We start from the raw sequence: 27,763 nt of genomic DNA, 5'->3' as shown, positions 1-27,763 counted from the left end.
CCCCCCGGCTTACTTCTTCCTCCTAAGCCACCAAGCTGTAACTCTGGCCTCTGACGACCTATGTCAAGTTTTAACTGGTGGTGGGAGTAGAATGAGGTGCTTTATGATGAATCAAAGCCGTTTCCATATGAGCTGCATGTGATGGTGCACACCTGTGATCCCGGCAACTCGAGAGGCCGGAAGGAATGTAGCTCGGTGGTAGCGAGCTTCCCATCGGTTCTGGAATCATGCATTAAATACCCAAATTCCTTTCATGCTAAGCTTGGTCACACCAGCTCATGGCAGCCAAGGATCAATCAATTTCCGCCTGACTGTTTTCCCTGGCTGAAAAGCTAGGTGTATTCCTTTTCTATTAGTCAGTGTCAGAAGCACAGGGTCTAAAAGCACATAGTTTCATAGTTTCTGCAGGTCTGGAGTCAGGATGGCGTGGCTGAGACCTCTGCATCGTCTCACAAGGTCCCTGTGGAGATGCTGGCCCAGCTGTGTTCTCACCTGGAAGCTTGACGGGCTCCACTTGGCGAGGGCATTGGTGGAATTCAGCTTCTTTGGGGAGTCTGGGGGCCCAGATTTCTGCTGAATGTTGCATGGAAGCTGCTCTCTGGTCCTAGAGCCTGCCACGCGGCTCTCCCCACACGCAGTTCACATCATGCTGCGTCCTCAAGGCCAGCAGGAACACAGCTGGCTTACGGTCCTCCAGGTGCGTCCCAGGGCATCACAGAAGCGATTTCCATCATCTTTGCCATTCTGTTGAAAAGAAGTAAGTCACTGTCTTACTTACGCTCCAGGAGACGGGCTTGTAGAAAGGAGTGAATCCTGGGTGGCTAGGCTAGCCATTGCTCTGAACCCCTGCCACGTGAATTCCTCTTTGTGCCTCCTCGTGGCCTACATATAATTGGCCATCTCTCATCCTCCTACTCCCAACCCCTAGGCTGAATTCTCCAGGTGCAGACTCACTTCGCTTCCTCACACACTCAATCACTCCACCAGCTGTGTTGACAAGAGCATGGGTTTTTGTTGTTGTTTTGTTTTGTTTTATTTTTTATTTATTTTTTATTTTTTATTATTTTTGTGTGTGAGTGGGTCTGGGGATAGAACCCAGGGGCATTTGACCTCCGAGCTGCACCCCCTGCCCTATATTTTATTCTTTATTTTGAAACCGGGTCTCACTGAGTTGCAGAGGGCCTCACTAAGTAGCTGAGGCTGTCTGTGAACCATGATCCTCCAGGTCTCAGCCTCCCCAGTGCTGGGATTACAAGCGTGCGCCACCACGCCCGACCCAAGAACATGGGTTTGAAGAGCAGACCTGGTTTGGACCCAGATCCTTCGATTACTGAAAGTCTTACCTTGAACAGCGTCCTCAGTCCTTTTACCCACAGTTTGCACCATGTGTAAAATGGAGGCAGTGGTACCAGCCTCACACCTTGGCTTATGAATGAGATGGGATGATGCCTGTAAACTGCACAGTGCACGATAGGTACTTCATTTTGCTATATCTGTTTGTTGGACCGATATATGGCAGAAACCCTCAAGGGAATCCTGTGTGTATATTGATAGCCCTGAACACAGTGTCTGGTAGTACAGCCTGCTTCTCAAAGGAATGTTTAATCCCATGAGTGAACAAATGAATGAACAAACCATCTAGTGGTGGACTGGGAAAGCAGCACCATCATGTTTTATAGAAAGGCCCCCTAGGAGATTAGCAGTCCACTTCACATTGTCGGGATCCAGAAAAGAGGCAGCCCCTGCTGACCCATCCATCTGCTCCCCTGACACCCCCGTGGCTGGGCTGGGCCCACAGGAGAAAGAACGCACAGCCTCATCTTGGGACCTTTGCCTGCGACCGCCAAGGTGCACCATCTCTATAAGCATCTCTTTCCTACTGGTTCAAAGAGGGAAATAATGGCACCTGCCTCGGAGGACTGAGGAGGGCTTGGGTGAGGTTATTTTTATTTTGTGTGTGTATTTTTTGGGGGAAGGGCAATTGTTTGGGGGGAGTTTCTTTCGGTACTGGAAGTGAAATCGGGGACATTCTACCTCCAAGCTACATCCCAACAATTTTTAAAAAAATTATTTTATTTTTGTTTTGGTACTGAGTTTTATTTTTGGTATTGGAGTGAATTCAGAGGCATTCTGCCTCCAAGCTACACCCCCAGCCAGATTTTATTTATTTGGAAACAGGGTCTCACTGTGTGTGTGTGTGTGTGTGTGTGTGTGTGTGTGTGTGACTGGAATTTTAACCCAGGGGCATCCTACCTCTGAGCTACACTCCCAGCTCTTTTTATTCTATTTATTTATTTATTTATTAGTGGTACTAGGGGTGGAACCCAGAGGCTTTCTACCTCCAGGCTATACTACCAGACCTATTTTGTTTTTAATTTGGAAACAGGGTCTCACTGAGTTGCTAAGAGTCTCAGTAAGTAGCTGAGGCTGGCTTCGAACTTGTGCAATCTTCCTGTCTCAGCCTCCCAAGCCCAGGTTATTCTTTATTTTGAAATGGTATCTCACTAAGTTTGCAGCTGAGGCTGGCTGCTAACTTGTGATCTCCTGTCTCAGCCTCTCAAGTGCTAGGATAATGACAGGTGTGAGCCACTGCACCTGGCTTAAAAGATTTAAAATTCTTTTTTATTTTGAAACCGAATCTCACTAAGTTGCTGAGGCTGGTCTTGAACCTGCAGTCCTGTCTCGGCCTCCCCAGGTGCCGTGGCACATACCTGTGATCCCGATACTTTGGAGGCTGAGACAAGAGGATCACAGGTTCCAGGCCAACCTCAGCAATTTAGCGAGGCCCTCAACAACTTAACTAGGTCCTGTTTGAAAATAAATAAATAAAAAAAAAGGACGGGGGTGTAGCTCAAAGGTAGAATGCCCCTGGGTTCAATCCCCAGTACAAAATAAAAGAAGAAGAAATGTATCTTATACTTCCTGGCCCCTAGAAAGCTCCACCCGTGTTAGTTGTACACAACTTCCAGAAGAGTGGATGAGACCAGCCGTGCAGGTCTGGCCCCCTCTGATCTTCCACGGCTCAGTCAGAGCCATTCGGAGAGGACTGTATATCATCTGCCATGATGGTATTTTTCAGTGATTCTAGTGTTTCAGAGAGTGAGGAGGTGGGATGAGAGGAGAAAAGAAATTCGCCTCTGTTGTCATCTACAACCTGTGCTGACTGCCCTCATTTGTTCCTCCAGGAACCTCTTGTTTTATTTCTGGTGGGGTGGAAGGCTGCGCCCTTTCTCTGTTTTCAATCCCACTTGCTGCTTGTCACAGTGGAGTTTAACCTCACCTGCCCCCCTCCTTCGCTCCCAAGAGTCAGGCCCCCTCAGCCCTCTGGGTGAGCAAGAGGGCGGCTCCCGTCACACTTCTGATGTTTCTTTTCTCTCTTCTGTGAAATTTTAAGTGACCAGGATGTTCCACACCTCCCAGGCTGTTGGCAGATCAACAAGAAAGATACTGAAGTCTTATTCATCCATTCATTCACTTATTTATTTATTGGTACTAGGGATTGAACCCGGGGATATTCTATCTCCAAGCTATACCGTCTCTTTTTTTGTTTTGAAACAGTCTTGCCAAGTTGCTAAGAGTCTCATTCTGTTGCCTAGGCTGTCCTCAAACCTGCAATCCTCCTGTCTCAGCCTCTCAAGTACTGGGATTACAGGGGTGCTCCACCATGCCTGGCTACATAAGGTCTTTAGCACGGTTACAGTAGTGCCATGGTGCTGCAGTGGCATATGTTTGTGGGTGGGCGTCATCCTTTCCTGCCTGCGGGCAGCTCCTGCTTTCTTTGGGCTTGCTTCTTTTCCAAGCACCTAGTCCACCACAAGGCACTTCCCCAGTTAGTCACCAGCCCCCAAAGGTGTCTCCCTCTACCTTAATCCCCCACCCTCCAGAGTGCCACAGGGTGGGGGGGGGGGCACTGTGATCTCATTTATTCAATGCACACCTTTGCTTCCACACTAGCTGGGTTGTCCCCAGGGGTTGCTTGACTCTGCTAGACAGATGCTGCCCCTGCAAGAGTCTGGATTTCCATGTGCTTTGCAGAACCTTAACCTAGAAACAGAATTTTCCAGTTTGATGAGGAGCTAGAGACTGATACCTTAAATAGGAACTTGAACCAAATGGCTGGTTAGAGGACTAAACCACATTCCACTCCCGGGTCCCCCAGAGAAGTGCAGGAGAACCTGCAGAAATGGACAGGTTCTGGAGACAACACTGCCATGAGTTGATGAGCCTTGGAGGTATCTATGCAGCTCGTCTTCTGGTTAACATTCATCATCTTCTGGGAGCATCATCCTCTCGGCTCACTGGTGTCCTGGGCAGGACAGAGGCGGCTCTGACCCTCAGTGGCTCTGGCAGTAATGCTACTTCCACATGTGCAGTGGATGGGACTTTGGAAACCCATGTCCTCATCCTTTGGGAGGTGTTCAGGTGATCTGTATTACAACTTGCAGAGTGGAGGATAAAGGGCCCGCTGGGAGCTCCAAAGGCTTCGTATCAGAGATCTCAGAGGAGAAAGGCAGCCCTCTGCCAGCCTCTGCTTGGGGCCTGATGACAGGGCTGTGCTGCGTCTCTCCATGCTTCTCTGGGCAGGAACTCAGGCCTCCCTGGTGGCAGCCTTCATGACTCGCATGATGGGAGGTGTTGCTTTTCTACTGTCTCCTCTGCTCACAGCTTCTCAGTGATTCCATCACTCTACCCTGCAAGATAGGTATAGTTGTTCCCATTTAAGAGATTAGGAAAAAGAGCCTTAGGATAAATAGTTTGTCTACAGTCCTATAGTTAGAAAGAATTTGGCTTTGAAGAATGTGCCATTTTAACACCACGAATACTCCCAATTGCACGTCAGCGCAAAAATTCATTGAACTTGCAGGGAGAAAAGGCATTGTCTAGATCCGAGAGAGGCTCATAACAAAGGTAAAGAGAAATGTGTTTTATTATGTCACCACCCATGGGCTAATGGCTGGTTTCCCAATTACAAACTGCTGCCTCCCAGCAGCAGAGGCCAGAGCTCCAGCCCCTTTTCAGCAAGAACAAAACAGGGCCTCCCATATGGGCTGCTGGGCCCTGCCACATCAAAACCTAAACAGCATTTTCCCTGCTAAGCACCCCCTGAGGAGAGCTGCTTAATAGGCCCTTGAGGGGTTGGAGGAGAGAGTCCTATTGACAGGAGGGGCGGGGGGGCATCACTGCAGGTTGGAGTTCTTCAGTTGGAAGGCCTGATAGCTCATAATTTTATCTTTTTTTTTTTTCCCTTCTCTGATTAGCTTTCCTAAGTGCATTTTCCTTCCTGTTGGCAGCCTTGGGGTTTGTGGCCCAGCAGGCTTGCCATCCCATTGATTGTTAGATGTACAACTCCCCAACAGGCCCAACAGCTGAAAGCAGAGGCCATTAACCCCAGCTAACTGAAAGGGTTCAGGTTCTGAAACTGGGCTTGTAGGATCAATAGATCTTTCTCCATTAGGTTCATTTCCTCCCAAGGAAATGGTAGGGCCATTATGGTTGATGTTTATTGACAGGCCTCTCTCCTGAACCACTCGGCTCCTAGGCAAGCCTGTTTTGCTGGCCTTGGTGACAAAAAGTAGCTAGAATCCCTTGTGTGAAAGTGACGGAACAAATTGTTTTGTTATACAGGAAAGTGGGGCCAGCCCTCCCAGGTACAGAAAAGGGTAGCATGAGTTTGAGTACAGTTAGAAGGATTTGGACAGGTGGCAGGATTTTCTGAGTTCAAGAATTCTTAGGCGACCAACAAACAGTTTCAAGGCTCCTTCTCTTGATGTCTCTCAGGAGAGGAAAGATCCCTCTTCTGAGAGATAATTATCCAGAGGTCAAGGATGGTCTAAGAGTCCCACCTGGCCGTAAGGAAGGATGGACAGGATGGTCTTAGGATACAGTCAGCTGAGTACAGTGGAACATGCCTGTAACCTCAGTACCTGGATCACAGTTTCAAGGCCAGCCTCAACAACTTAGCAAGATCCTGTTTCAAAATTTTAAAAAATGCTTGTAATTCTAGCATTTGGGAGTCTGAGACTGGAGGATTGCTGTTTGCGGACAGCCTCGGCTACTTAGTGAGGCCCTTTGCAACTCAGTGAGATCCTGTTTTAAAATAAAGAATAAAAAATAGGGTAGGGAGTGTAACTCAGAGATCAAATGCCCCTGGGTTCCATCCCCAGACCTGCAAAAAAATAAAAAATTTTTAAAAGGCCAGGCATGGTGGCACACGCTTGTAATCCCAACATTCAGGTGGTGGAGACCAGAGGATCCCAGTTTGTAGACAGCCTCAGCTACTTAGTGAGGCTCCTTGCAACTCAGTGAGACCCTGTTTCAAGAATAAATAATAAAAAATTAGGGCTGGGTGTGTCTCTCAGAGGTAGAATGTCCCTGGGTTCCATTCCCAGTGCCCCCACCAAAAAAAAAAAAAAAAAAAAAATCTAAGAAAAAAAAGGGCCAAGAGTATAGCTTGGAGGTACAATGCCCCTGGTTCAATCCCCAGTGCCAAATATTGAATTTGAAAGAGAATTATTGTCTGTCACTTAGGGTTGCAGTCAAAGAAATCACTATCAATTATAGTTCTTTTTTTGTTTTTTTCCGGGTCTAGGGATGAAACCTAGGGGCATTCAACCTCCAAGCTACACCCCTGCCCTATTTTTTATTCTTTATTTTGAAACAGGGTCTCACTAAGTTGCGGAGGGCCTCACTAAGTAACTGAGGCTGTCCATGAACTGCGATCCTCCGGTCTCAGTTTCTCCGCGATCCTCGGGTCTCAGCCTCTCGAATGCTGGGATTACAAGGGTGTGCCACCACGCCCGGCTCTATTATTATTATTATTATTATTATTATTATTATTATTATTATTATCTTTCTTGTTGTGTGTGTAATACTGAAAATTGAGCCCAGGGACATTCTATCTCTGAGCTACACCCTTAGCCCTATATTTTTTATTTTGAAACAGGGTCTCGCTGGGTTGATGAGAGTCTCAGTATTTGCTGAGGCCCTCCTCGAACCTTTAATCCTCTCATCTCAGCCTCCCAAGTACTGGGATTACAAGCATGAGCCACCACGCCCACTGATGTCGTGTCTTTGTCCGTTTTCCTATGAACTTATTCATCACCTCCTCTCTAAAAGATGAGAAAAATTAAACTCTAAATTAGGAAATTACTTCCTTTGGGAAAGGTCTCTGAAAGCCAGTGTGCATGTGCTACTGCCAGAGGGACCTGCCAGGGCACAGTGTCGGCCTGATTTTACTGCAGCTGGGAGGGCTGAGCGGCCAGCCCCTGCCGCTTCTTCCTGACTTGTGTGGCTCTTAGCTGGTCTCAGATGCTTCTCCTACATCCATTTGGCTTCTGACCACTAATTAAAAGTGGAACTGAACCCCTATGGATCTTATTGGCCACTGGCAACTGAGAGGATAACCATAGCAGAAACTGATCGTTGACAGAAGAGAGGCGCTGACGTGTGTGCAGCCAAGGAATTCAGTTGGTCTAAGCATCTCCCCCACCTGTGATCACGTTGGCTCTGTATTTCATATCCATTTTGACATCCTTATTCTAAGTCACTGCACATGAAACATACACCACCCCCAGAACCAACCCAAGCCCATGAGAGGGGACAAGAAAGCTTGACAGTGGTAGGTTGAGGTGGAACCAAACTCTCTTAAAAGGAAAAAGGTAGAATCCAAGTAGAAGGGGTCCGGAGCCAAAGCCTGAGAAGCGAGTCAATTCTGATGCACAGAATAAAAGGTCAAAGGAGTTTCTCCCTTTTAGATAAGAAGGGCCTTTGTCCTAAAAGCCTTTTGCACCAGTAGACTCACTCCCATAGAGAACTGTTTTACTCTATTCACAGGTAGAGGAAAGGTGTCTCTTAATACAGCTGAGGTCAGTGTAGGTCCCGAGCTTAAACACAAACCAGCGCTGAAGTTCTCGAGGTCCCCACCCTCTCAGCTGCCAAGAAGTCCAGCCAAACTCAGAAGACACCTGGGAGTGTCCAGGTCTCCACGGTCACACCCCACAGGAGGCTTATCGGCCACCTTGTACTGGGTTTCTGGAGAAGGGAGAACTGAGCATCATGAGCCAAGATGTTTCCCTGGGTTTGGGCTTGGAGCTTGGTACTTCTACACTGATGAGCGGGAATTTTGCATTGAGCAGAGACTCGAGAATACCAGCACATTCAAGACCTTTAAGGAGAAGAGAAAATTGGTCAGGCTGCCTACTCAGACTCCAAGTTTCAGGACCTAACAGGTATCAGGCTGAACATCCCTAATCCAAAATTCTAAAATCTGAAATGCCCCCAAATCTGAAACTTTTTGGACTACACATGACACCCCAAATTTTCGCATCTTGCAGCCTTTTGGATTTCAGATATCTGAACGAGGAATGCTCAACCTATTACTAAGTTGTTGGGCAAGTGGAAGGCTTGAGTCAGTAAGCCAGAAAATGGTGTATTAGCATCCTGGAAGAGCATTTTAACGTTGTTACACAGGTTATCAGTGCTTTTATATTTAGAAGGAAATGGTCCATGAACCCATGAAACCTGTGGCAACTGGCAATCTGTTGACTTGCATCAGTCTTGAAGCAGAAGGCAAATTTGGGGAGTTTCAGGTGAATCAACTTTGTGTAGCTAGTTTAGATATAAACAAGGGCTGTGCGCCTGTAAGCCTGGTACTTGGGGGGCTGAGGCAGGAAGATCAAAAGTGCTAGGTCAGCAAACAGAGTCTGCTAACTTACCCAGACACTGTTTCAAAATAAAAATTTTTAGAAGATGGGGGTGTAGCTCAGAAGTAGAGCACCCCTGCGGTCAACCCCAGTGCCCCCCAAATGATAATAAGGACTGCGTACACATGGAGGCACAGGCTTTTTCTGGCAAAGGATAACCATGAGTGCAGCTACAAACCAGTAATGTCTATGCAAATATTTAAAAAACACTGAAACATTTCTGGTCCCAAACATTTTGTAAAAGAGATAGCCTTTATTTTGGAAGATAAATGACAACTTATCCATGGAAGTGAGGGGGTGACTCCCACCTCAGAGTTAGGGCATTTAGAAGACTAAAAGTGTACGAGATATGGCAGTGCACACCTGTGATCCAGGACTTGGGAGGCTGAGACAGGAGGATCATAGGTTTAAGGCCACCCTCAGCAAATGGAAAAGTAAAAAAGGGCTGGGGGTGTAGCCCAGAGGTAGAACAATCCTGGGTTCCAGTCCATTGAATCCATCTGTTTTTCACCCGTGGACCCTATCTAAGGTGTAGGTCACTGGGAAGCCCTGCCGCCTGGAGGCTTACAGGTGTTTAAGTTCTGGATCTTGTAAGGAGGCTGCTCTTGGGCTGGGGTGTGGCTTTTATGTCTTCACCCGCACTTCTTGGTCTTCTTACAGGTGACCTCACTCCTGAGCCATTGCCAGTCCCCGCCCGCTCATCCTCTCCTGCGTTGAGCCCGGGTGGCCCCGGCCTGTGGAGGAAGTGACGGCCTTTCTCCCAGCCACATAGCTTCCTGTCTTCTGTGGTTTAAGACAGAAGTGAAAGCAGAGGACGGCGGGGCTGCTGTGGCTATCATGGGTCCTTCCCAGAAAGCTGATGGCCTCCGTGTGCCCAGAGCGATCTTCACCTGCCAGTCCTGTCCCTCTGTGCACACAGGAGTCGCCAATCAGAGGCAGCTTGGGTGATATAAACCGGATGCGGTAATAGGACGCTTCTTTTGGTGTGTTGTAATTATACATCATGATGCATTTCAGGATGATGGAGGCATGCATGCACACAGCCTTCACTGAGCCCTCCCCCAGCTCCCACCTCTCCCCCCTCCCCACCTCCCGAGCTCACACAGTGATTGGCTTTGGTAAGTCTGCGTGTGCATCGTGGCCATTGAGGTGCTTCCCTCTTCAAGTCTCCTCCCCTCCCGTCTCCCTCAGCCAGGTCCCCTCCTTCAGTCCACTAAGGCTTCTCCTCCTTTGTCTGGAGTCCCTCCTGGGTCCCAGTTTCTCCCTAGCTTCCGCATATGAGGGAGAACATCTGACCTTTCACTTTTTGTAACTGACTAATCTCACTTAGGACACTTCCAGTTGGGACTGACATGCATTTGCCTGGGTTTATTTCACCTACCTATGGACTCCATCATGCTTCCAGTTCCCCACCCTCAACCCTCCCCCAGCTCCCTCCCCACGGCCATCCTTCTGACAGTGGTCCAGGGGTCCAACTCCATTGTGAACATAGAAGAAACTTCTAATAATCTTTGACAGTAACCATTTTTTTAAAAAACTTAGGAAGTATTACCAGGAACAGTGGTATACACCTATAATCCCAGTACTTGGGAGGCTGAAACAGGAGAATCACAGGTTCAAGGCCAGCTTCAGCAACTTGGTGAGATTCTGCTTCAAAATAAAAAATAAAAAGAGCTGGGGATGTAGCTCAGAAGTAAAATGCCCCTAAATCACACACACACACACACACAAAAAGTAGTCCAGTAACAACAAAAAAAATTTAGAAAGTATCTTTTCCCCCACAACTTTATGATTTGACAGATGTTCAGAGTACTGTTCAAAGCCCCAGCATCATTATTCTTTGTCTGTGTTTCAAGAAAACTCTATTGGTTGATAACACTCAATAACAGAGAAGAAAATTGAGTTTTCCCAAACCACACAGCACAGGAAGAACATCTTCAAAGCTCTGACTGCAGCCAGAGCTCACTGGCAGCAAGATGTGGCCTGTGGAAGTGAAGGCTGCTTATGTTATAGAGACAGGAACCTGACTCGCGTTGGTGAGCTGGGCTTTGGAAGCTGGAGGGACTCACAAATGTAGTGTGTTCCTTGCAGGCAAGGGCAATGTCTCAGTGATCGCTACATATTTACTTTACATAGAGGTTAGGTGCAGAATACATGGCTGGCGACTTGTGTTGCTGGGTCTGTAACCTCGAGCCTCAGTCTCCCTGTGTGTGATGGGATAAAAGTGACTGCTAGACTGGAAGTTCTTTTATTTTAATTTTTTATTGGTGCATTGTAGTCATACATCTTAATGGAATACAAGATGGTATAGGCATACATGCACACAACACCCAATTAGCCCTTACCCAATTCCTGCCCCATTTCCTCTCCCTCCCTCCTTCTCATGTTTGGCTTAAGTGATTGACTTTGATATGTTTGCTAATGTACATTTTGTATATTAGGGAATTTCTCTCTCCCCCCTCCCGTCCCCTCAGGTCGCCTTATTTGCTCATCTATAGAATCTCCTTCTTCATCTAGAGTTCCTCCTATGACCCATTTTCTCCCTAGTTTCTGCATATTAAGGAGAGCATCTGATTTCTTATTTTTTGTGACTGACTAATCTCAATTAGCGTAATGTTCTCCAGTTCCATCCATTTCCCTGTAAATGACATAATTGTGTTTTTCTTTATGGCTGAGTAAAATTCCATTGTGTACATGTCCCATAGTTTTGCAATCCATGCATCTGTTGATGGACATGTGTACCTATGTTCATAGCTACACAATTCACAATTGCCAAACTATGGAACCAGCCTAAACTGAAAGTTCTTATGGGTAGTATTTTTGCACACAGAATAATGTCTGTGCTCGGGGAGAGTCTTACCTCCACCATCCTGAACTTGTGGTCCTGCGGCTGCACGCCTTCACTAAAAAGACTCAGAAAACAGAAGAGCAGACTCCCTGGCTCCAGTGGACGCTCCGTGCAGACACAGCGTCCTTTACCCCACAGCCAGGGAGTCTCCAGTCTCAAGGCCACTTTGAGGAGAAGCCACAGACATGCCATGTCCGTAACATAAAACCCAACTACTTGGATTAGGACATTTTAACGAGTGGCTTTAGGTGCCAAATCATGTATTTAAAAAGCAAAATGAAGCACCTGACCATTCAAACCTGATGACTAGCCGGGCATGGTGGAGCACGCTTGTAATCCCCGCGCTTGGGAGGCGGAGACAGGAGGATCACGCTGGTTCGAAGTCAACCCTGCTGGCTTAAGACACCCTGTTTCCAAAAATAAAAAAGTATAAAATAGGTCTGGGAATGTAGCCTGGAGGTAGAAGGGCTTCCAGGAACCCCAGTACCACCAAAAAAAAAAAAAAAAAAAAAAAAATCTGATGGCTACTCTGTACAGTGGTCCCCTTTTATCTAATGTCACTTTCTATGATTTTGTTTACCTGAGGTTGACTTTATCCAAAAATATTAAATGGAAAATTCTAGCAATAATCAATGGTTTAAATAACTTTATAGCATCTGGTTATAACTTCTCAATTCTATTTTTATCTGTTATTAGTCTTTTACTGTGCTTAATTTATGAATTTAGCTTTATCATAGGCATATCTGCAGAGAAAAAAGCATGATCTACAAAGGGTTCGGCACGTCTAGTCTGGGGCATCTGCTGGGTTTCTTGGAACATATACCCCTTGGAGAAGGGAAGCTACTGTCTACTTCTTTCACTGATTTGTAGGCTTTTATTTAAGTTTCCAAGAGCAACTCCTGGAGGAGAATGTCCACAGAGTTGACAGGACGGCTGGCCCCCAGGCGCAGGGAGGTTCAACAGCATTGACTTGGTAGTTTATCATGAAGGTTTAGTGTCTGATACATAAAGGCTTTGGATCGTTATTGGCTTCCTGTCCTTATTTTTCTTCTGTTAGAGAAGCAAGGTGGCGGGATGATGGAGGGTCATCTCCTTTCTCTGCTCCCGAGGGGGCTGCCAGCCCAGGCATGCTGCTGAGCTGCCCGCCACACCTGCTGGAGACCATCTAAGCAGGCAGTTCTTCAGACAGCAAGCAAAGACCTGATAGTTCCACCTAAAACCACTTTACAAATACAGCCTAAAGAATCTCCTAGTTCTTTTTCATGCCACCGAAGGCCGGCCTCTTTGTGAGACTGACCAGGAAGACAGGAGTTGGCTCCGCCTTGGGTCTGCCCATCCTCCAGTCCATGCAGCCTGCTATGCTGATTAGGGGAAAAGAGAATGAGTCAACTGACTAATTAGGCCATTTTAAAATCGAATTCAGTGGTAGGTGAGAAAAACTTTTTTTTTTTTTTTTTTTTTTGCAGTACTCGTGTTGGGACCCAGGGGCATTCCACCTCCAAGTGACACCCTCAGCTCTATTTTTTTATTCTTTATTTTGAAACAGGGTCTCACTGAGTTGCAAAGAGCCTCACTAAGTAGTAGATGAGGTCCATGAACCGCAATCCTCCTGCCTCAGCCTCCCAAATGCTAGGATTACAAGCGTGTGCCACCACACCCAGCTGAGGAAAACTTTACAATTGGTATCCTGAAGGTTAAAAGGATATTTTTTTCCAGTATTAAAGATGGAACCCAGAAGCATTCTACCTCCAAGCTATGTCCCCAGCCCTATTTTTATTCTTTATTTTGAAACAGAGTCTCACTGAGTTGCAAAGAGCCTCACTAAGTAGCTGAGGCTGGCCACGAACCACGATCCTGCTGTCTCAGCCTCCCGAATGCTGGGATTATAAGCGTGCGCCACCACACCCAGCTAAAAGGATTTTTAAAAATCCTGTAGTTAGTATTAAATATTCCAAAATGTGCCATCATCCTGGCTGCATGAAGGAAGCATACAATTTAATTTTGTTTGCAGAGCAGTTTCACCCACGGAGGCTTATGTACTTGATCCCATGTGCTCTCTTTCTTCACAGATAGGTCCTTGGTCACACAACCAAGGCAAAGAGCAGATGCAATTCCCGAGACCATGAGCCTCTGTCTACCAGCACCCCAAAGCTAAAAACAGGACAATTTTAAACAAGGAAACTAATTCAAAAAGTTGAAAGGCTCCAAAATCCAAGACTTCTTGAACACCACAATGCTTTTCATTTTCAACCACTTCAGGTTTCAGATTTTCAGACTCAGAGATGCTCAACCGGCAGAGACAGTGAATGTTCCAAAAGCCAAAAAACTCCCAAATCTGAAACACTTCTGGTCCCAAACACTTTGGGCATAAACTATTCAATCAGTAATTGGGAAGCTCCACAAATTAGTTTATACTTAAATGAATCAATGTCTTGTTATTTTGAGGGAATATAGTTCCATTTACACTAGTATACGTGATTTTTATAGTGTGTGTGTGTGTGTGTGTGTGTGTGTGTGTAAGGATGAAACCCGGGGCATTCTACCTCCATGCTACATACTCAGCCTTATTTATTTATTTATTTATTTATTTATTTATTTATTGTTTTGAAAAAGGGTCTCACTAAGTAGTGGAGGGCCTCACAACATTGCTAAGGCCTCAAACCTGTGACACTACTGTCTCAGCCCCGCAAATACTGGGATTACAAGTATGTACCACCATACCTGACTCTAGTGTGTGTATTGCTGAGTGTTGTTTTTGTTTTTTTGTTTGTTTTTACTACAGGTACAAGACATTTGAGTCAGGTCAAGTGGCCATAACATAGCGAAACTCTAGAGAAGCGGGGAGCTGTCTTCACCTGTGTCAGGGATGTCTTGATTAATATTTGGCCTCACTGTTGAGTTGGGAGCTGAAGGTGTTCCTTTGACTGGAATTAGAAACTCAATGGCAGCCCCAAAGAAATGTCTGGATTGCAAAAAGAATGAGAGAGCCGGGCATGGTGCTGCACACTTGTTATCCCAGCATTTGGGAGGCTGAGACAGGAGGATCACAGTGCGAGGACAGCCTCAGCTACTACTTAGTGAGACCCTTTGGAACTCAGTGAGACCCTGATTCAAAGTAAAGAATGAAAAATAGGGCTGGGGGTGTAGCTTGGAGGTAGAACGCCCCTGGGTTCCATCCCCAGTACGAGAGAGAGGAGAGAGAGAGAGAGAGAGAGAGAGAGAGAGAGAGAGAGAGAGAGAGAGAGAGAGAAGAGGAGACAGAAGAGAGAGGAATTGTTGTCAAGCTAGAAAAGAAAGTTCTAGGAAGGAGGTACCTAATAAGATGTGTGTGTCTCTTGATGATCTCTGGTTCAGCTATTTGCCTGGAGCAGTAACTGGACTCACGGTCCACTACCACTCCCTGCCCAAACTGCTTCTACCCCTGCACCCTCCCTCCAGGGTCCCCACCACCCAATCAACATTCAAGTGCAGCACCTAAGCTTTACCCAGTCAACAGTCCAAATACCGTTTCCAGCAACCCACCGCAGCTCCAGTGCAGTCTCTCCACTGTGAGCCCACCCTGCCCACCTCTTCAGCTTCATCTTTACCCACTTCCTGCTGTAAAGTTTGTTCCAGCACCACCAAACTCTAACCTCTCTGCAGACCGTGCTGGCTCATTCGCTCACACCATTTCTCTTGATGATGGGGTTGAACCTGGCCTTTGTGCGTGCTAGGTACGTGCTCTGTCCCTCAGCCAAAACCCTGCCCCTTGGCTCATCCCGTTCTTCTTTCCCTCTCTCTAGCCAGCCTTTTCTCAGCTTTTGAGATCCAGGTCAAGCATTATTTCTTCTAGGACAGAGTCCAAAAATTTTTTAAACTTCAACACCTTACATGTCTCAGCAATTTTTACATATAGCCTGTGGGCCAACATGAATACTTCATCATTCTGTTTGTTTAGTAGTTAAATTCAAGCGCCTCAATAAGTATTTGTGTCCAAACAACTTAGGAGCCATCTGAGAAAGTAGTAGGCATAACATAGAAGGGAGATAATATTTTTATTTCATCTTGAATAATCCCCACTGTTTTGGAGGGAGATACTGGGGACTGATCCAGAGGCCCTCTACCTCTGAACTACATCCCCAGCCCTTTTTTAAAAAAATTCTGAAACAGAGTCTCGCTAAGTTACAGAGGCTGGCCTTGAACCTGTGATCCTCCTGTCTCAGCTTCCCAAGTACTGGGATTACGAGCATGTGCCACGGCATCTGGAACCACTGTTTATAAAAGTGTGTGTCTGTTGCACACTGTACAACTGCCAATGTCATTTCCTGGTCTATATTGATTTGCACTGGGTGCTTGCTTTTTATTTGTTTGTTTATTTATTTATTCATTTATTTATTGCCGTATTGGAGATGGACCCAGGGGCATTCTACCTCTGAGCTACACCCCCAGCCCTATTTTTATTCTTTTTTTAAATTTTTTTGTAGTACTGGGGGTGGAACCCAGGGGCTTTTCTACCTCTGAACCTTATTCCCAGACCTATTTTATACTTTATGTGGAAACAGGGTCTCACTAAGTTGCTGAGAGCCTCACTAAGTAGCTGAGGCTGGCTTTGAACCTGTGTGATCCTCCTGTCTCAGCCTCCCAAGCGCGGGGATTACAAGCACCACCATGCCCGGCTGGGTGCTTGCTTTTTATTACAGCAGTTTCCAGAACCCCATATGATCAAATATGGAAGCTGTAACTTCTGGTGCTAATGCTCTTGATTTCCAAGGATGATGAGTTTTGCTGTGTTTCCTCAAAAGACTGAAAAGACCTGTGGTGCTTCTTTGAATTTGTCATGGTGTCCTGATCTGGGGAACTTGGGGTGCAATTTGGAGAACTCGGGCTGAGAAACTTCCCACTTGGGAGTCAGAGCTCTGGGCTCTCTTGGAACGGCGCATCTGCCATGGCCCTTCACACGCTTACTGTATCGTCAGAAGCTGGTCCTTTCCTCCACCTGCAAGGTCCAGGCCTTCCTCCTCTCCAAACACCCTGCAGTGACCCACAGTCTGGCTGGTGTTCAACTAGAAAGTGACCTTGCCAGGGGCCAGGGCTGCAGTGAACCCCACAGGACCAGGATGCTTGGAGGGAGCTGTCTGCATGACAGTTGAGCAGGGGACTCTTGTGGGGCACAGAGCTGTGGTTCTGAGACAGAACTCTGCTGACCTGGAAATGGTACCGGCCTGACTGAGCCAGGGGAGCCAGCAGCTGCTGTTCCTGAAATGGTGCCACGGCTCAGAGCGTGACACTCACGTCTATCTCCTGGCTTGGCCCTTGTGCTGCTCGTCTCAGGCAAACTAGCAGGAAAGGGACTGATTGGTCCTTTCCAAATCTCCTTCAGAGGCACGAGGTGTCGGGGACCCTGAGCCAGGATGGCCGGCGCTCAGGCCCGTGGCGGTGGACAGGGGGGGTGGCTCTGCGGGGGGGTGGGCAGAGAGGAGCAGGCCACCCATGGGAGCGGCTGGGTCCTCGCGCTCCTTTTCCTTCTCCCTGACTTCCTCCCAGCCACTGGCTTGCTTTTTGTCTCTTGTACTGTTGTCCCCATCCCTTAGGAAGCACGAGAGTTTGCACCTTTTTTTCTTTCTTTTCATAATCTGCTGCAAAAGAATCCTAGATAGAATTGGGAAAGTTAGGACCAGGATCAGAAGTCAGTTTATATTTGCACCTGATAGAACTTCCATGGCTCAGCCAGGCGTGGTGGCGCACGTTTGTAATCCCCGCGCTTAGGAGGCGGAGACAGGAGGATAACGCTGGTTCTGAAACGGGGGTTTCTTGAGAGAAAACCCGGCAAGTTCTTGTCTATGGAGATTGTCTATGGAGAGCGCAGATGACACCCGCAGACCTCAGGAAGGAAGCAGCAGGGAATGGGGCAAGGGTGGCTGAACACCCCCAAAGGAGCTGGAACTCTGGGTCCAGCAGCTGCCTTCAGGACAATACTTGAGAGTAGCCCAAGCCGAATTGCCTTCAGGTGCAGGCTGCTTTCTTCCAGAGTCCACGCGATCTGCCAGAAGGGAATAGAGAAAAGTGGCCGAACACCCCATAGGGGCTGTCGGAACTCCGGGGTCCAGTAGCTGCCTTCAGAGTCACTACCCGAGTGTCGCCCGAGCCAAGTGCCCATCAGTTGCAAACTACTTTCTCCCAGAGTCCACGCGATCTGCCAGAAAAGAGGTACAGGTCACCCCTAGGGGCCTGGCCAGCCATGATGTCCAGCAGAGGCCTTCAGGTCACTACTCGAGAGTCGCCGCGTGCCCTCAGATGCACTCTGCCTTCTCTCAGGGCCAACACGACCTGCAAGAGAGAGAGAGAACAGCTCCCCAAAAGGGGAGGGGGTCCCAAGCGGGAAAGTCCCCCTTTTGCCATCTGACTGGCCGATGCCTGACCCCTAGCAAGTCCGTTTGTGGTTAGGGTGATTTTTGGGATTCCAAGGAGAATTTGCATAGGGCATTTGCAAGTCCTTTGAAGGGTCTCCTTTCAGGAATGCCAGACTTGCTCAGTGGGTTTGTTGATTAGGAAACTCAGGATGGCTTTGTGAAGCTCTGGCCTTCTTATCTCTGAGCCTTTGGAGTTTCAGGCATTTGTCACCCCTCAGGAAACTCAGGAAATTAGCTTTTTTCTACCAAGGCCTTTTCCCTATCTGCCTATTTCCTTTCTGTCTCCTCAGTTCGAAGCCAGCCTCTCTGGCTTAAGAGACCCTGTTTCCAAATAAAAATACAAAAAATGGGTCTGGGAGTGTGGCCTGGAGGTAGAAGGGTTTCCAGGAACCCCAGTATCACCCCCCCCCAAAAAAAGAACTTCCATGGCTCAGTTTTCCAACCAAGAGGGTCCCACTGTGTTACCCATTGCTATAGCTCCTCGCTGTTAACCAAGGTGTGTGTGGGGGGGTGGGGGGCAGTTACTAGCATTTCAGTTTAAAGAGACACTCCTCTGTCTGTTCAAGGTTCCAGGAAGCCCTGAGATTAGCCCTCTGCTGACCTGTGAGTCACTCTGAGGGGAGCAGATGTTCCGGCTGGGGCTGGGATCGGGTGTACCCCGCACGCTCGCACTTGGGGGCCCCTGGAGGTGGCACTATGGCAACCGCCTTTGCTCAGTTGGGTGGAGAGGGGAGACTGTGCCGCTGCCTTCCCTGTCCCGTCTGTTCTGTGGGCAGAGTTCTGGGAACAAAGTCAAGCTGAATCCTCGCCAGCCTGGCAGTGGGTGAAGGGGATGCCGTTTGCTTGGGGCTCAGGACCTGAGGGAGAATGAAATGTTTCCCTCCCTGCAATCTCCTGCCTAGGGACTTTCATTCCTCTCTTTCAGATTGATAACTACTTTCTAGAAACTTAAAAAAAAAAAAAGTAAGGCATATTACTTCCAGAAAGTTCCTTCCAGTAGCTAACTTGAGCTCTTTGTCCTGTAGCCAAAGCTTATTTTATTTTGGCTGATCCTCACTTAGAAAGGAGGTTTTCACCAACTATGAAAACCCTCCACAAAATTAAGGCCTCTCAGGCTCATCTTCTTCAGAAAGGCGAATTTGGATTTTCTTAACCTTTATCACAGCTTTATCACACCCAAACCTTTAATTATCTTTCTTGTTCTTTTTTTCTTTGAATCCTCTCCAAAATGTGTCTTTTGAATTACAGGGACCATAACTTAATTAGATCTTTCACTTCCAGAGGATTCTCCTTGCTCCTCAGAAGAAATAAATTAAATTTCAGTCAGATATATTTCACTGGGAGGAGGGGCATAGGAAATGGGATGCTTCATATAAATAACACATTGTCTGTTCTGCTTTCCCCAATTGTTTTTGAAACAATGGGTCCTTTTTTTGGTGAATTTAATCCCTCAGAGATTCTAACCTCTGTGAGACCCTGACTGGTGTGTTCCTGTGGGTCCATGGCTTCTCTATGAACAAGTGCTAAGTGTGTGGTCTCTGCTGTCTGGTGAGCTGTACCTTGTCGAGGTGTGGGGGTGGGGCGGGGTCTCTGAGCTTCTAGGCATTTCTGAACCAGCTTCTGTTTGTAGGGAAGCCAAGGGTCTGTCTTGCATCCCCATAAACAAGTGGTACTGTAGTAGGCTTGCTTTGAGAGTGCTGTTCTAACCAGAGATGCAGCTCTCTTCACCCTGATCCCTGCTTACCTATGCTCAGATTTTCCTGGGGGAAAATGAAGATCTTTGACTTACCTTGGAGCTGTGGAACAGAGCTTGGTTGTCATGCAGCTGTCTCCTTGAGCAGGCTGCTTCAAGCAGGTTTCTCCACATCTTTCCACCTGTTTTCCCTGGTGTGAGATAAAGAAGCTGGGCGCATAGGTGATCCCAGAGGTCCCTTCCTGCCTGACCCTGAGGCTGTCACAGCACCAGTCATTCTAGTTGCTCCACACAGAGGTAGGAAAAGGAAGGCTGGTGGGTTCTGCAAACCATTGGGGAAGAGGCTTGGAAGGAGTGTCGATTTAATTTGAGTCAGTGTGGTGCACAGGGGCAAGAACGGTTCACTCGTCACCCAGACTGTCAGGTGCTTCAGAGCTCCGATGTGCGCCAGCTACTCCGTCTTTGTATCTCACTGTCGGGGAGATAGACTAGGTCTGTTCTACCGTCGCAACCACCGAACAGCTTGCCCACCCCACTCAGATGAATCCACATCCCGCAGGTCTCCTTTCAAAGGCCACTTCCTCGGAGCCCCAGTCCTCCACCTGACACAGGCTAGACCTCCCTGTGGCTTCCCCATTGTATGAACCACTAGTGTCACTAAAAATGAGCCGTACAATTAATGTTTCTGTGCCTACTCGACTGAAATATCTATCAGGATAGGAGCCATTTAAGTCTTTTTGATTATTATATTCCCAGAGCCTAATGCAGTGCTGACAAAAACAGCTAAGATTCTAGATAGTTATTGAGTAAGCGTAAGTTTGAAGGCATGGATGAACCCAAAACATCTGGCTCCTAGAGACGTGTCTATACTGTCAGAAGAGCTCTGATCATGTGCCTGTACACCGAGGCCTCACTGTGACTGCCATCCTGTTGACGCTGGGCCTCCGTTAGAGCTTGGGGTTGTTTCCCAGAAGCGGGATGACAGCATCGCTCCATCCACGCTCTTGTACTCAATGTTGCTGGTCCCCAACAATGTCTGGAAAAGTGTCTCAGGTGACAGTTCTAGCTTGGGACCAGTGATGGCAAGAGGGGGTAAAAAAGGCAATGAAGGGATATAAGCCCAATCACCCTGGTGGGGAGGTTGCTCCCCGTCTTGGTAGCCGCCGGCACCATCCTCCAACGCAATGTGTTGCGAACAAGAATCCGCTCTTTGGGGATCTGGGTCAGTAAAAATGAGTGGGTGAGAAGGGAGGAGAGAAAACCAAGACGTGACAACTTTTAGGGAAGCAAAAATAAGACTCTAATGTGGAAAGTGCTGAGAATAGACTGTGGGCTGCAGGGCTGCATGCAAATTAGTGCTAATCACATGGAAATTAGTCAGGAGTCCCAACTTCCCCGCACCTGGAGAGGACCCAGGGGAGACCTGCCTAGGTGTCAGGTGGCGCCAGAGGAGGGCCTGGAATGGAAGGCGGGCTTTGACATGGCTCCTCCACACTCTGTTCTTGCCCCTGGGAACGGAAAGAGGAGGCTAAGAATACTAACAATAGATATCTGGGTTTTTTTCTTGCAGACAAAAAGCCCTGGCATCCACAGGAGGAAGAAGTGTTCAGGCGGCATGTGACTGGTTGGTATGAAATAAATAAGTTGGGGAAATAGTATATAATTACCTGTGAGTGCTTGTGGATGAGTAGGAGCGGGCAGTTCTCTCAAATGGACCCTCCCAGGGTGAGATAAGCCAAAAGGCCTAGTGAAGAGGTGGTTTATCAAGTCAGCCACCTCCTCCCCCCGCCCAGCACGTGCTTCTCCTCATTGCTTCCTAAAGACATTGAAAGTATTTGTTTTCTTTCTTTTCTTTCTTTCTTTTTTTTTTTTTTTTTTTTTTTTTTTTTTTTTTTTTTTTTGGTGGTACTGAGGATTGAACCCAGGAGCATTCCACCTCCAAGCTACATCCCCAGTCCTATTTTATTTTTATTTTGAATCAGGGTCTTGCTAGGATAATGAGAGTTTCACTATTTGCTAAGGCTGTCTTTAAACCTTAAATCCTCCGGGCTCAGCCTCCCAAGTACTGGGATTACACGTGAGTGCCACCACACCCAGCTCATTCAAAGTTTTTCCAAGATAGATCCCTCTGCAGTAACCTGCCCACCTCCAGTCACTTAAAGGCTGAGTGTGGGAGTGCATCCCTGTAATCCTAGCACTTGGGAGGCTGAGACCAGAGGTTCTCAGGTTCAAGACCAGCCTTGGAATCTAGAGAAACTCTTAGCAACTTAGAGACCCTCTCTCAAAACAAAAAATAAAAGAGGCTGGGGTGTAGCTCAAAGGTAGAATGCCCCTGGGTTCAATGCTCAGTAACTTCCCTCAAACCAAAAATTCACTTTACATCCGGGCGTGATGGCACATGCTTGTAATCCCCGAGCTTGGGAGGCGGAGACAGGAGGATCGCGCTGGTTCAGAGCCAGCCTCGCAGGCTTAAGAGACCCTGTTTCCACATTAAAAAAAAAAAAGTTAAAAAATAGGTCTGGGAGTGTAGCCCGTGGGAGTGCATCCCGGAGGTAGAAGGGCTTCCAGGAACCCCAGTACCACCAAAAAAAAAAAAAAAAAAAAAAAAAATTCACTTTACACGTGCAAATAAAATCAATTTAGAAAAATACCCTACTTATAGTTCCTGGATATCCATCCCAAAAGAAGTCCTGGAGCATCCTGCATATTTGGACTGACCCACTGAGGGAGAGGGTACGGCTGGAACAGTCCTGGTGGACGGAGAGAGTAGCAGGAGTTAGCTCGAGCGCGCCTCCTAGAGAGCCACTTTGGGGTTTTTTGAGACTTGTGGGGTGGAGGCGGCGAGCTGTGCAGGGGAGCAGAAGAGGCATTTGGAGCTGGTTAGAGGTGTGAGCTTGCAGGGCAGTTTCTCACAGCGCGACTGAGCACCCTTCTCCAGCAGCTTTGCCTCTCGCCGCTCTTCCTCCCCACCCCTCTTCTCCAGCGGGACCCCCTCGGCTGTCTTCTCTCTCACAGGCTGTTCTCCCATGTCGGCGACCCCTTCCTGGATGACCCTCTGCCCCGGGAGTACGTCCTCTACCTCCGCCCCACCGGCCCCCTAGCGCAGAAGCTTTCTGACTTCTGGCAGCAGTCGAAGCAGATCTGTGGGAAGAACAAGGCGCACAACATCTTCCCCCACATCACCCTCTGCCAGTTCTTCATGGTGAGCCGCAGCCCTCGCCCCACCTGGAGTAAAAGTGGGAGCCACCTAGGAAAACAGTGGAAATAGCTAGGGGCCCTGGCCAGGCCGGAGGAACCTCCCAGGGGTCAGCGTGGCCCTCGGTGAGGGTCTCACCCAGTGCCTCTTCCCTGCCTCTGTCAAGGCCCAGCAGCAGGCGGGTTTGGAGTAGCACCCTGCCAAGTGTGTGCTCCTCAGGACCCGGGGACAAGCCCGGCCCTCTGTGGGAGGCTCAGTGGCCTGGCAGCCCAAGAGTCACTAATGAAGCTTCACGCGTGGTCATGGTCAGAGTTCTATACTCTGGTGGCCCATACCTGTAGTCCAATACCCGGGAGACTAGATGGGAGGACTGCAGCTTTGAGGCCGGCCTCAGCAACTTAGCAAGGCCTTCAGCAGCTGAGTGAGGCCCTGTTTTGAAATTTAAAACTAGGGCTGGGGGTATAGCTCAAAGGTAGAATGCCCCAGGGTTCAGGATCTAAGGCCAAAAAAAAAAAAAGTCTAAACCATATCAGGGGAAAGCTTATAAGCCCTCTAGACACTGTCCACTGAGATTTGTTTCACTAGTTCTTTCCAGAAAAAGTACCTTTCCTTTCACCTGTCGGTGTTCTAGTCTAAAATTGTAATAATCAGAAATTCAAGTGACTACATTAAATCCACAACACTCTAATACATTAAATACATGGATCTGCTTCTGCTCCTAGTGATAATAGAGAAAAAGTTGACTTACCCGTGCATACTCGAGACAAAGGAAAATAGTAGCATTTTGAGGCAATTTTTAAAAATATATATTTTGCCTGTTTCTTCCAGATATTCTCCCTCTCATAGGTGAAAAACATGTTCCTAACACCTTCTCTTTTGCCACTCACTGTGAAAATTAAATTGATTATCACTTCCTCTTAGTCATCCCAGGATCCTTCTCAAAAGCCCCAGCCTTCTAGAGACGCTCATTCTTCCTTGCGATGTGCTGAGAGGGTAGGAGGACAATGTCACCTCCCTCAGCCCCTTTCTTCCCAGCGTCACGGGGGTGGAAAGAAGAGATGACTTTGTTCATCTCAAAGGAACTGGAAGGGTACAGACAGTGCGGCAAAACATTACAAACACACAACAATTTATTCCAGGCGCCGCGCCTCGTTCTCCCCCGTCCTGTCCCTCCCGCTCCTTTTGTTTTCAACAAAGAAAAAAATTGTAATTGACAAATATATATTTATGGTGAATGCCATGATGGTCTGACATGTGCTGACATTGTGGATTAGTGGAATCAAGCTAATTAAAACACCAAGTGATGTGCATCTGTTAATATAAAATATAATAAAAGTGCAAATATATATATATATATATATATATATTTGTTCTACCACTTCCCAGGATTCTACCTCTTAGAGTTTCCACCATCCCCATATATGTGTACACACACACACACACACACACACACACACACACACACACACCTTGCATTTATTTGTGGTGAGAACTCTTAAAATCTACTCTCAGAGCCGGCTGTGGTTTCACACACCTGTAATCCCAGTACTTGGGAGGCTGAGACAGAGGATTGCAGATTTGAGGATAGCCACAGCAAGTAGTGAGACTCTCATCAACCTAGCAAGACTTTGTTTCCAAAATAAATAAATAAGCCGGGCATGGTGGCACTCACTTGTAATCCCAGCATTCAGGAGGCTGAGACCAGAGTATTCCAGTTTGCGGACAGCCTCAGCTACTTAGTGAGGCCCTCCGCAACTCAGTGAGACCTGGTTTCAAAATAAAGAATAACAGTTAGGGCAGGGGTTGTAGCTCAGAGGTCAAATGCCCCTGGTTTCCATCCCCAGACCTGGAAAGAAAGAAGAAAGAAAGGCAGGCAGGCAGGCAGGCAGGCAGGAAGAGGGAGGGAGGGAGGGAGGGAGGGAGCAGGGCGTGGTGGCGCACACTTGTAATCCTTGTGCTTGGGAGGCTGAGACAGGAGGATCGCACAGGTTCGAAGCCCACCTCAGCTACTTAGTGAGGCTCTCAGCAACTTAGTGAGACCCTGTTTCCAAATAAAATAGAAAATAGGTCTGGGAGTGTAGCCTGGAGGTAGAAGGTCCCTGGGTTCCATCCGCAGAACCACAAAAATAAATAAATAAATAAATAAATAAATAAATAAATAAATAGGCTGGAAGTGTAACCGGGAGGTAGACTGCTCCTAGGTTCAATCTCTAGTACCACACACACATTAAAAAAAAAAAACCTCTATTTTCCTTGTACATGGGCTTTATGGACTTCAGGCATGCTAAGCAAGCACTATACCACTGAGCTACATCCCCAGACCTAAAATCTCCTCTCAGCAATTTTCGAGTAGCCACTACAATTTATTTGCTGTCGTCATGTTGTACAACAGCTTTCTTGAATTCTTTAAGTGAAATTTGGTGTCCTGCATTCAGCATCTCCTTGGCCCTGACCTGCTGCATTTGGAGGGGGGGGATGGAAAGGCCTCATGGAGGAGGCAAGAGGGACACATTCCTTAGCTGAATCTACCAGTTAGAGCCAGAGTGGCACACGCCTATAATCCCAGCACTTGGCAGGCTGAGACAGGAGGATGGTAGGCTCAAGGACGATGTGTGTGTCTTAGTGAGACCCTATGTCCAAATAAAAAAATAAAAAGAACTGGGGTGTAGCTCAGAGGTAGAATGCCCCTGGGTTCCATCCCCGGTGCCACAAAGTGAATAAATAAGCAATCTCTAGCTGGGTGATCTGAGTCAGGGTCAGCGGGTGCCTGCAGGGCCCCTCCTGCCTCACAGGCAGGAGTGATGCTCAACTGGGCACCAGCCTCAGCCTCTGGGAGGCTGAAGATGGGAAGGATGTCCAGCATTCAGTGGCAGCAGACCTCTCTGCCCAGTCTCTCAGCGAAACCTGCTTTTTGTCCCCAACCAGTGCGAGGACAGCAAGGTGGACGCCCTGGGCGAAGCCCTGCAGACCACGGTCAGCCGCTGGAAGTGCAAGTTCTCAGCGCCCCTGCCCCTGGAGCTGTACACCTCCTCCAACTTCATCGGCCTCTTCGTGAAGGAAGACAGCGCGGAGGTCCTCAAGAAGTTTGCCGCCGACTTTGCGGCAGAGGCTGCATCCAAAACCGGTGAGGAAGGACCCCGGGCCTTGATGATCAAAGAGTGGGGCGCAAGGGAATGGGAGATGGTTGTTATGTTAGGTTTCCATCACGGTAGCCAAAAGCCTGAGAAATCAGCTTAAAAGGAAGAAAGGTTTATTTTGCCTCGCGGTTTCAGAGGCCCATGGTTGGTTGGTCTGTTGACCATCGTGGTGGGAGCATGTGGTACCAGCAAAGAGCTCCCCACCTCCTGGCAAGCTGGGAGCGGAGAAAGAGGAAGACCCATTGGCTGCGTCAAGTGCACACCCCAGTGGCCTAACCCCACCCCTTAAAGGTTCCACCACCTCAATAGCACCATCACCTGGGGACCAGTGCTTTGGGGGAACCTTTAAGATTGAAACAGTAGCCGTTACAGAGGAGCAGGCTGGAGGCAGCAAAGAACACCCCACACCCCTCTGCTCCCTTGTAAACATGTTAAACTTTTGTTCTGCTAACCTTTGGGGAGACTGTTCAACGCTTATTCCCTAACAGCCAGGTCGAAGGACTCAAGTGACGTTCAGTACTCAGCTCTAATGTACCCCTCTGCACCACCACTATCTCCTCCCAGTTCAGAACAGGAACTCTCCCTGATTCCTCCAGACTCTGCGCCCCAGCAGGTGTGGATCTGGCGTCATCTATGACCAGACAGTAACCCCTCAGGTTCCTGGGTGCTAATCCCTTTCTTGGTTCTTTTTTCCAAGAGAAGGAATTCAATGCAAAGCACATAGAGGGCAATAGAAGACGTTTATTTGGGAAACTGGAAGCCAGTGTAAACGGCCATGATAAAAAGGGGTTGCAGTTCAGAGAAAATGAGTTCTGGGACTTTCTAAGTGGAAAACAGCGTGGGACAAAGAAGCTCTAGAGAGAGGGTCTGGGCATCTGTTTCCAGGAGTGAAAAACAGCATGGCTTGAGCCTGGGGTGGTGGCGCACGCTTGTAATCCCAGCATTGGGGAGGCTGAGACAGAAGGATTGCGGTTCTCAGACAGCCCCGGCTACTCAGTGAGGTCCTCCGCAACTCAGTGAGACCTGGTTTCAAAATAAAGAATAAAAAAATTGGCCAGGGGGTGTAGCTCAGAGGTCAAATGCCCCTGGGTTCCATCCCCAGATCCCTCCCCCCAAAAAAAGAAAGAAAAACAGCATGGCCTTTATCCACTCTGGAGACCTTTTCCCCTAATGTATATGCGTTTGGGGAAGGTCACACTGACTCTTTTCAAGCCATAGATTAGAGTATCTGCACTGCTCTCGCCACCTCGGAGACTTCTCCTGCTGGTGCTGGTGCCCAAGTGAAACCCTGTAGAGGGTTATGAATGTAGTTTCTAACCATGGTTCTCTAACAACAGCTAGGCAGAAGGTTAACCTGCTTAACCTTCCTTCAGGTCCACTGGGTCCGCCCCATCTTGCCTACCTGCTCATTTCCATTTAGCTCCCTAACAACTCTGTAGCAGAAGACAGAGTAGTATGGAACCACTTCATAGTAAATCATAATAAATTCACCCAGTCAATAATCTTCAACGAGCTGAGAGCCTAAGCCTCAAAAGTCAGTCCAAACATGTAACCTGCTGGAAATGTCTCCTGCCTTTCTCATGAGAGCTTAGTTCAAGCCAACTGATTTCCTGTTGAATCCTGGAATTGGCTTACAGGGAAGTACTCCTGTCTAACTGCAGGTGCAGAAAGTTCCCAGAGCCAAGGAGAGCCTTCTGCCATGGAGTTTGGATAGGCAATCACTAGGTGGCTCCCTCCAGAACAAAATCACACGGGTGGGTGTTTATTAGACAGCTACTGTATGTTTATCAATGGGGAA

The 27,763-nt window shown here is 47.9% G+C and overlaps 1 protein-coding gene across 2 annotated transcripts in view; it reads left to right on the top strand.

Annotated features, from left to right (window-relative positions):
* UBASH3B (ubiquitin associated and SH3 domain containing B) overlaps window positions 1-27,763 on the top strand; it is a gene marked incomplete at both ends in the record, with an annotated part of 157,967 nt that overhangs the window by 96,157 nt on the left and 34,047 nt on the right. Inside the window, 3 exons of one of the 2 annotated variants that reach the window (XM_080692837.1) lie at window positions 21,203-21,256; window positions 22,648-22,834; window positions 25,754-25,952. In XM_080692837.1, the coding sequence (XP_080548963.1) occupies window positions 21,203-21,256; window positions 22,648-22,834; window positions 25,754-25,952 (440 nt within the window). Of the gene's footprint in view, window positions 1-21,202; window positions 21,261-22,647; window positions 22,835-25,753; window positions 25,953-27,763 lie in introns of both variants that reach the window. The other variant, XM_080692836.1, reaches the window with a different exon arrangement.

This window comes from Muscardinus avellanarius (genome assembly GCF_963383645.1).
Source record: "Muscardinus avellanarius genome assembly, chromosome: 1".
Taxonomy (NCBI): Eukaryota; Metazoa; Chordata; class Mammalia; order Rodentia; family Gliridae; genus Muscardinus; species Muscardinus avellanarius.
This window is presented reverse-complemented; position numbering and strand designations above follow the sequence as displayed.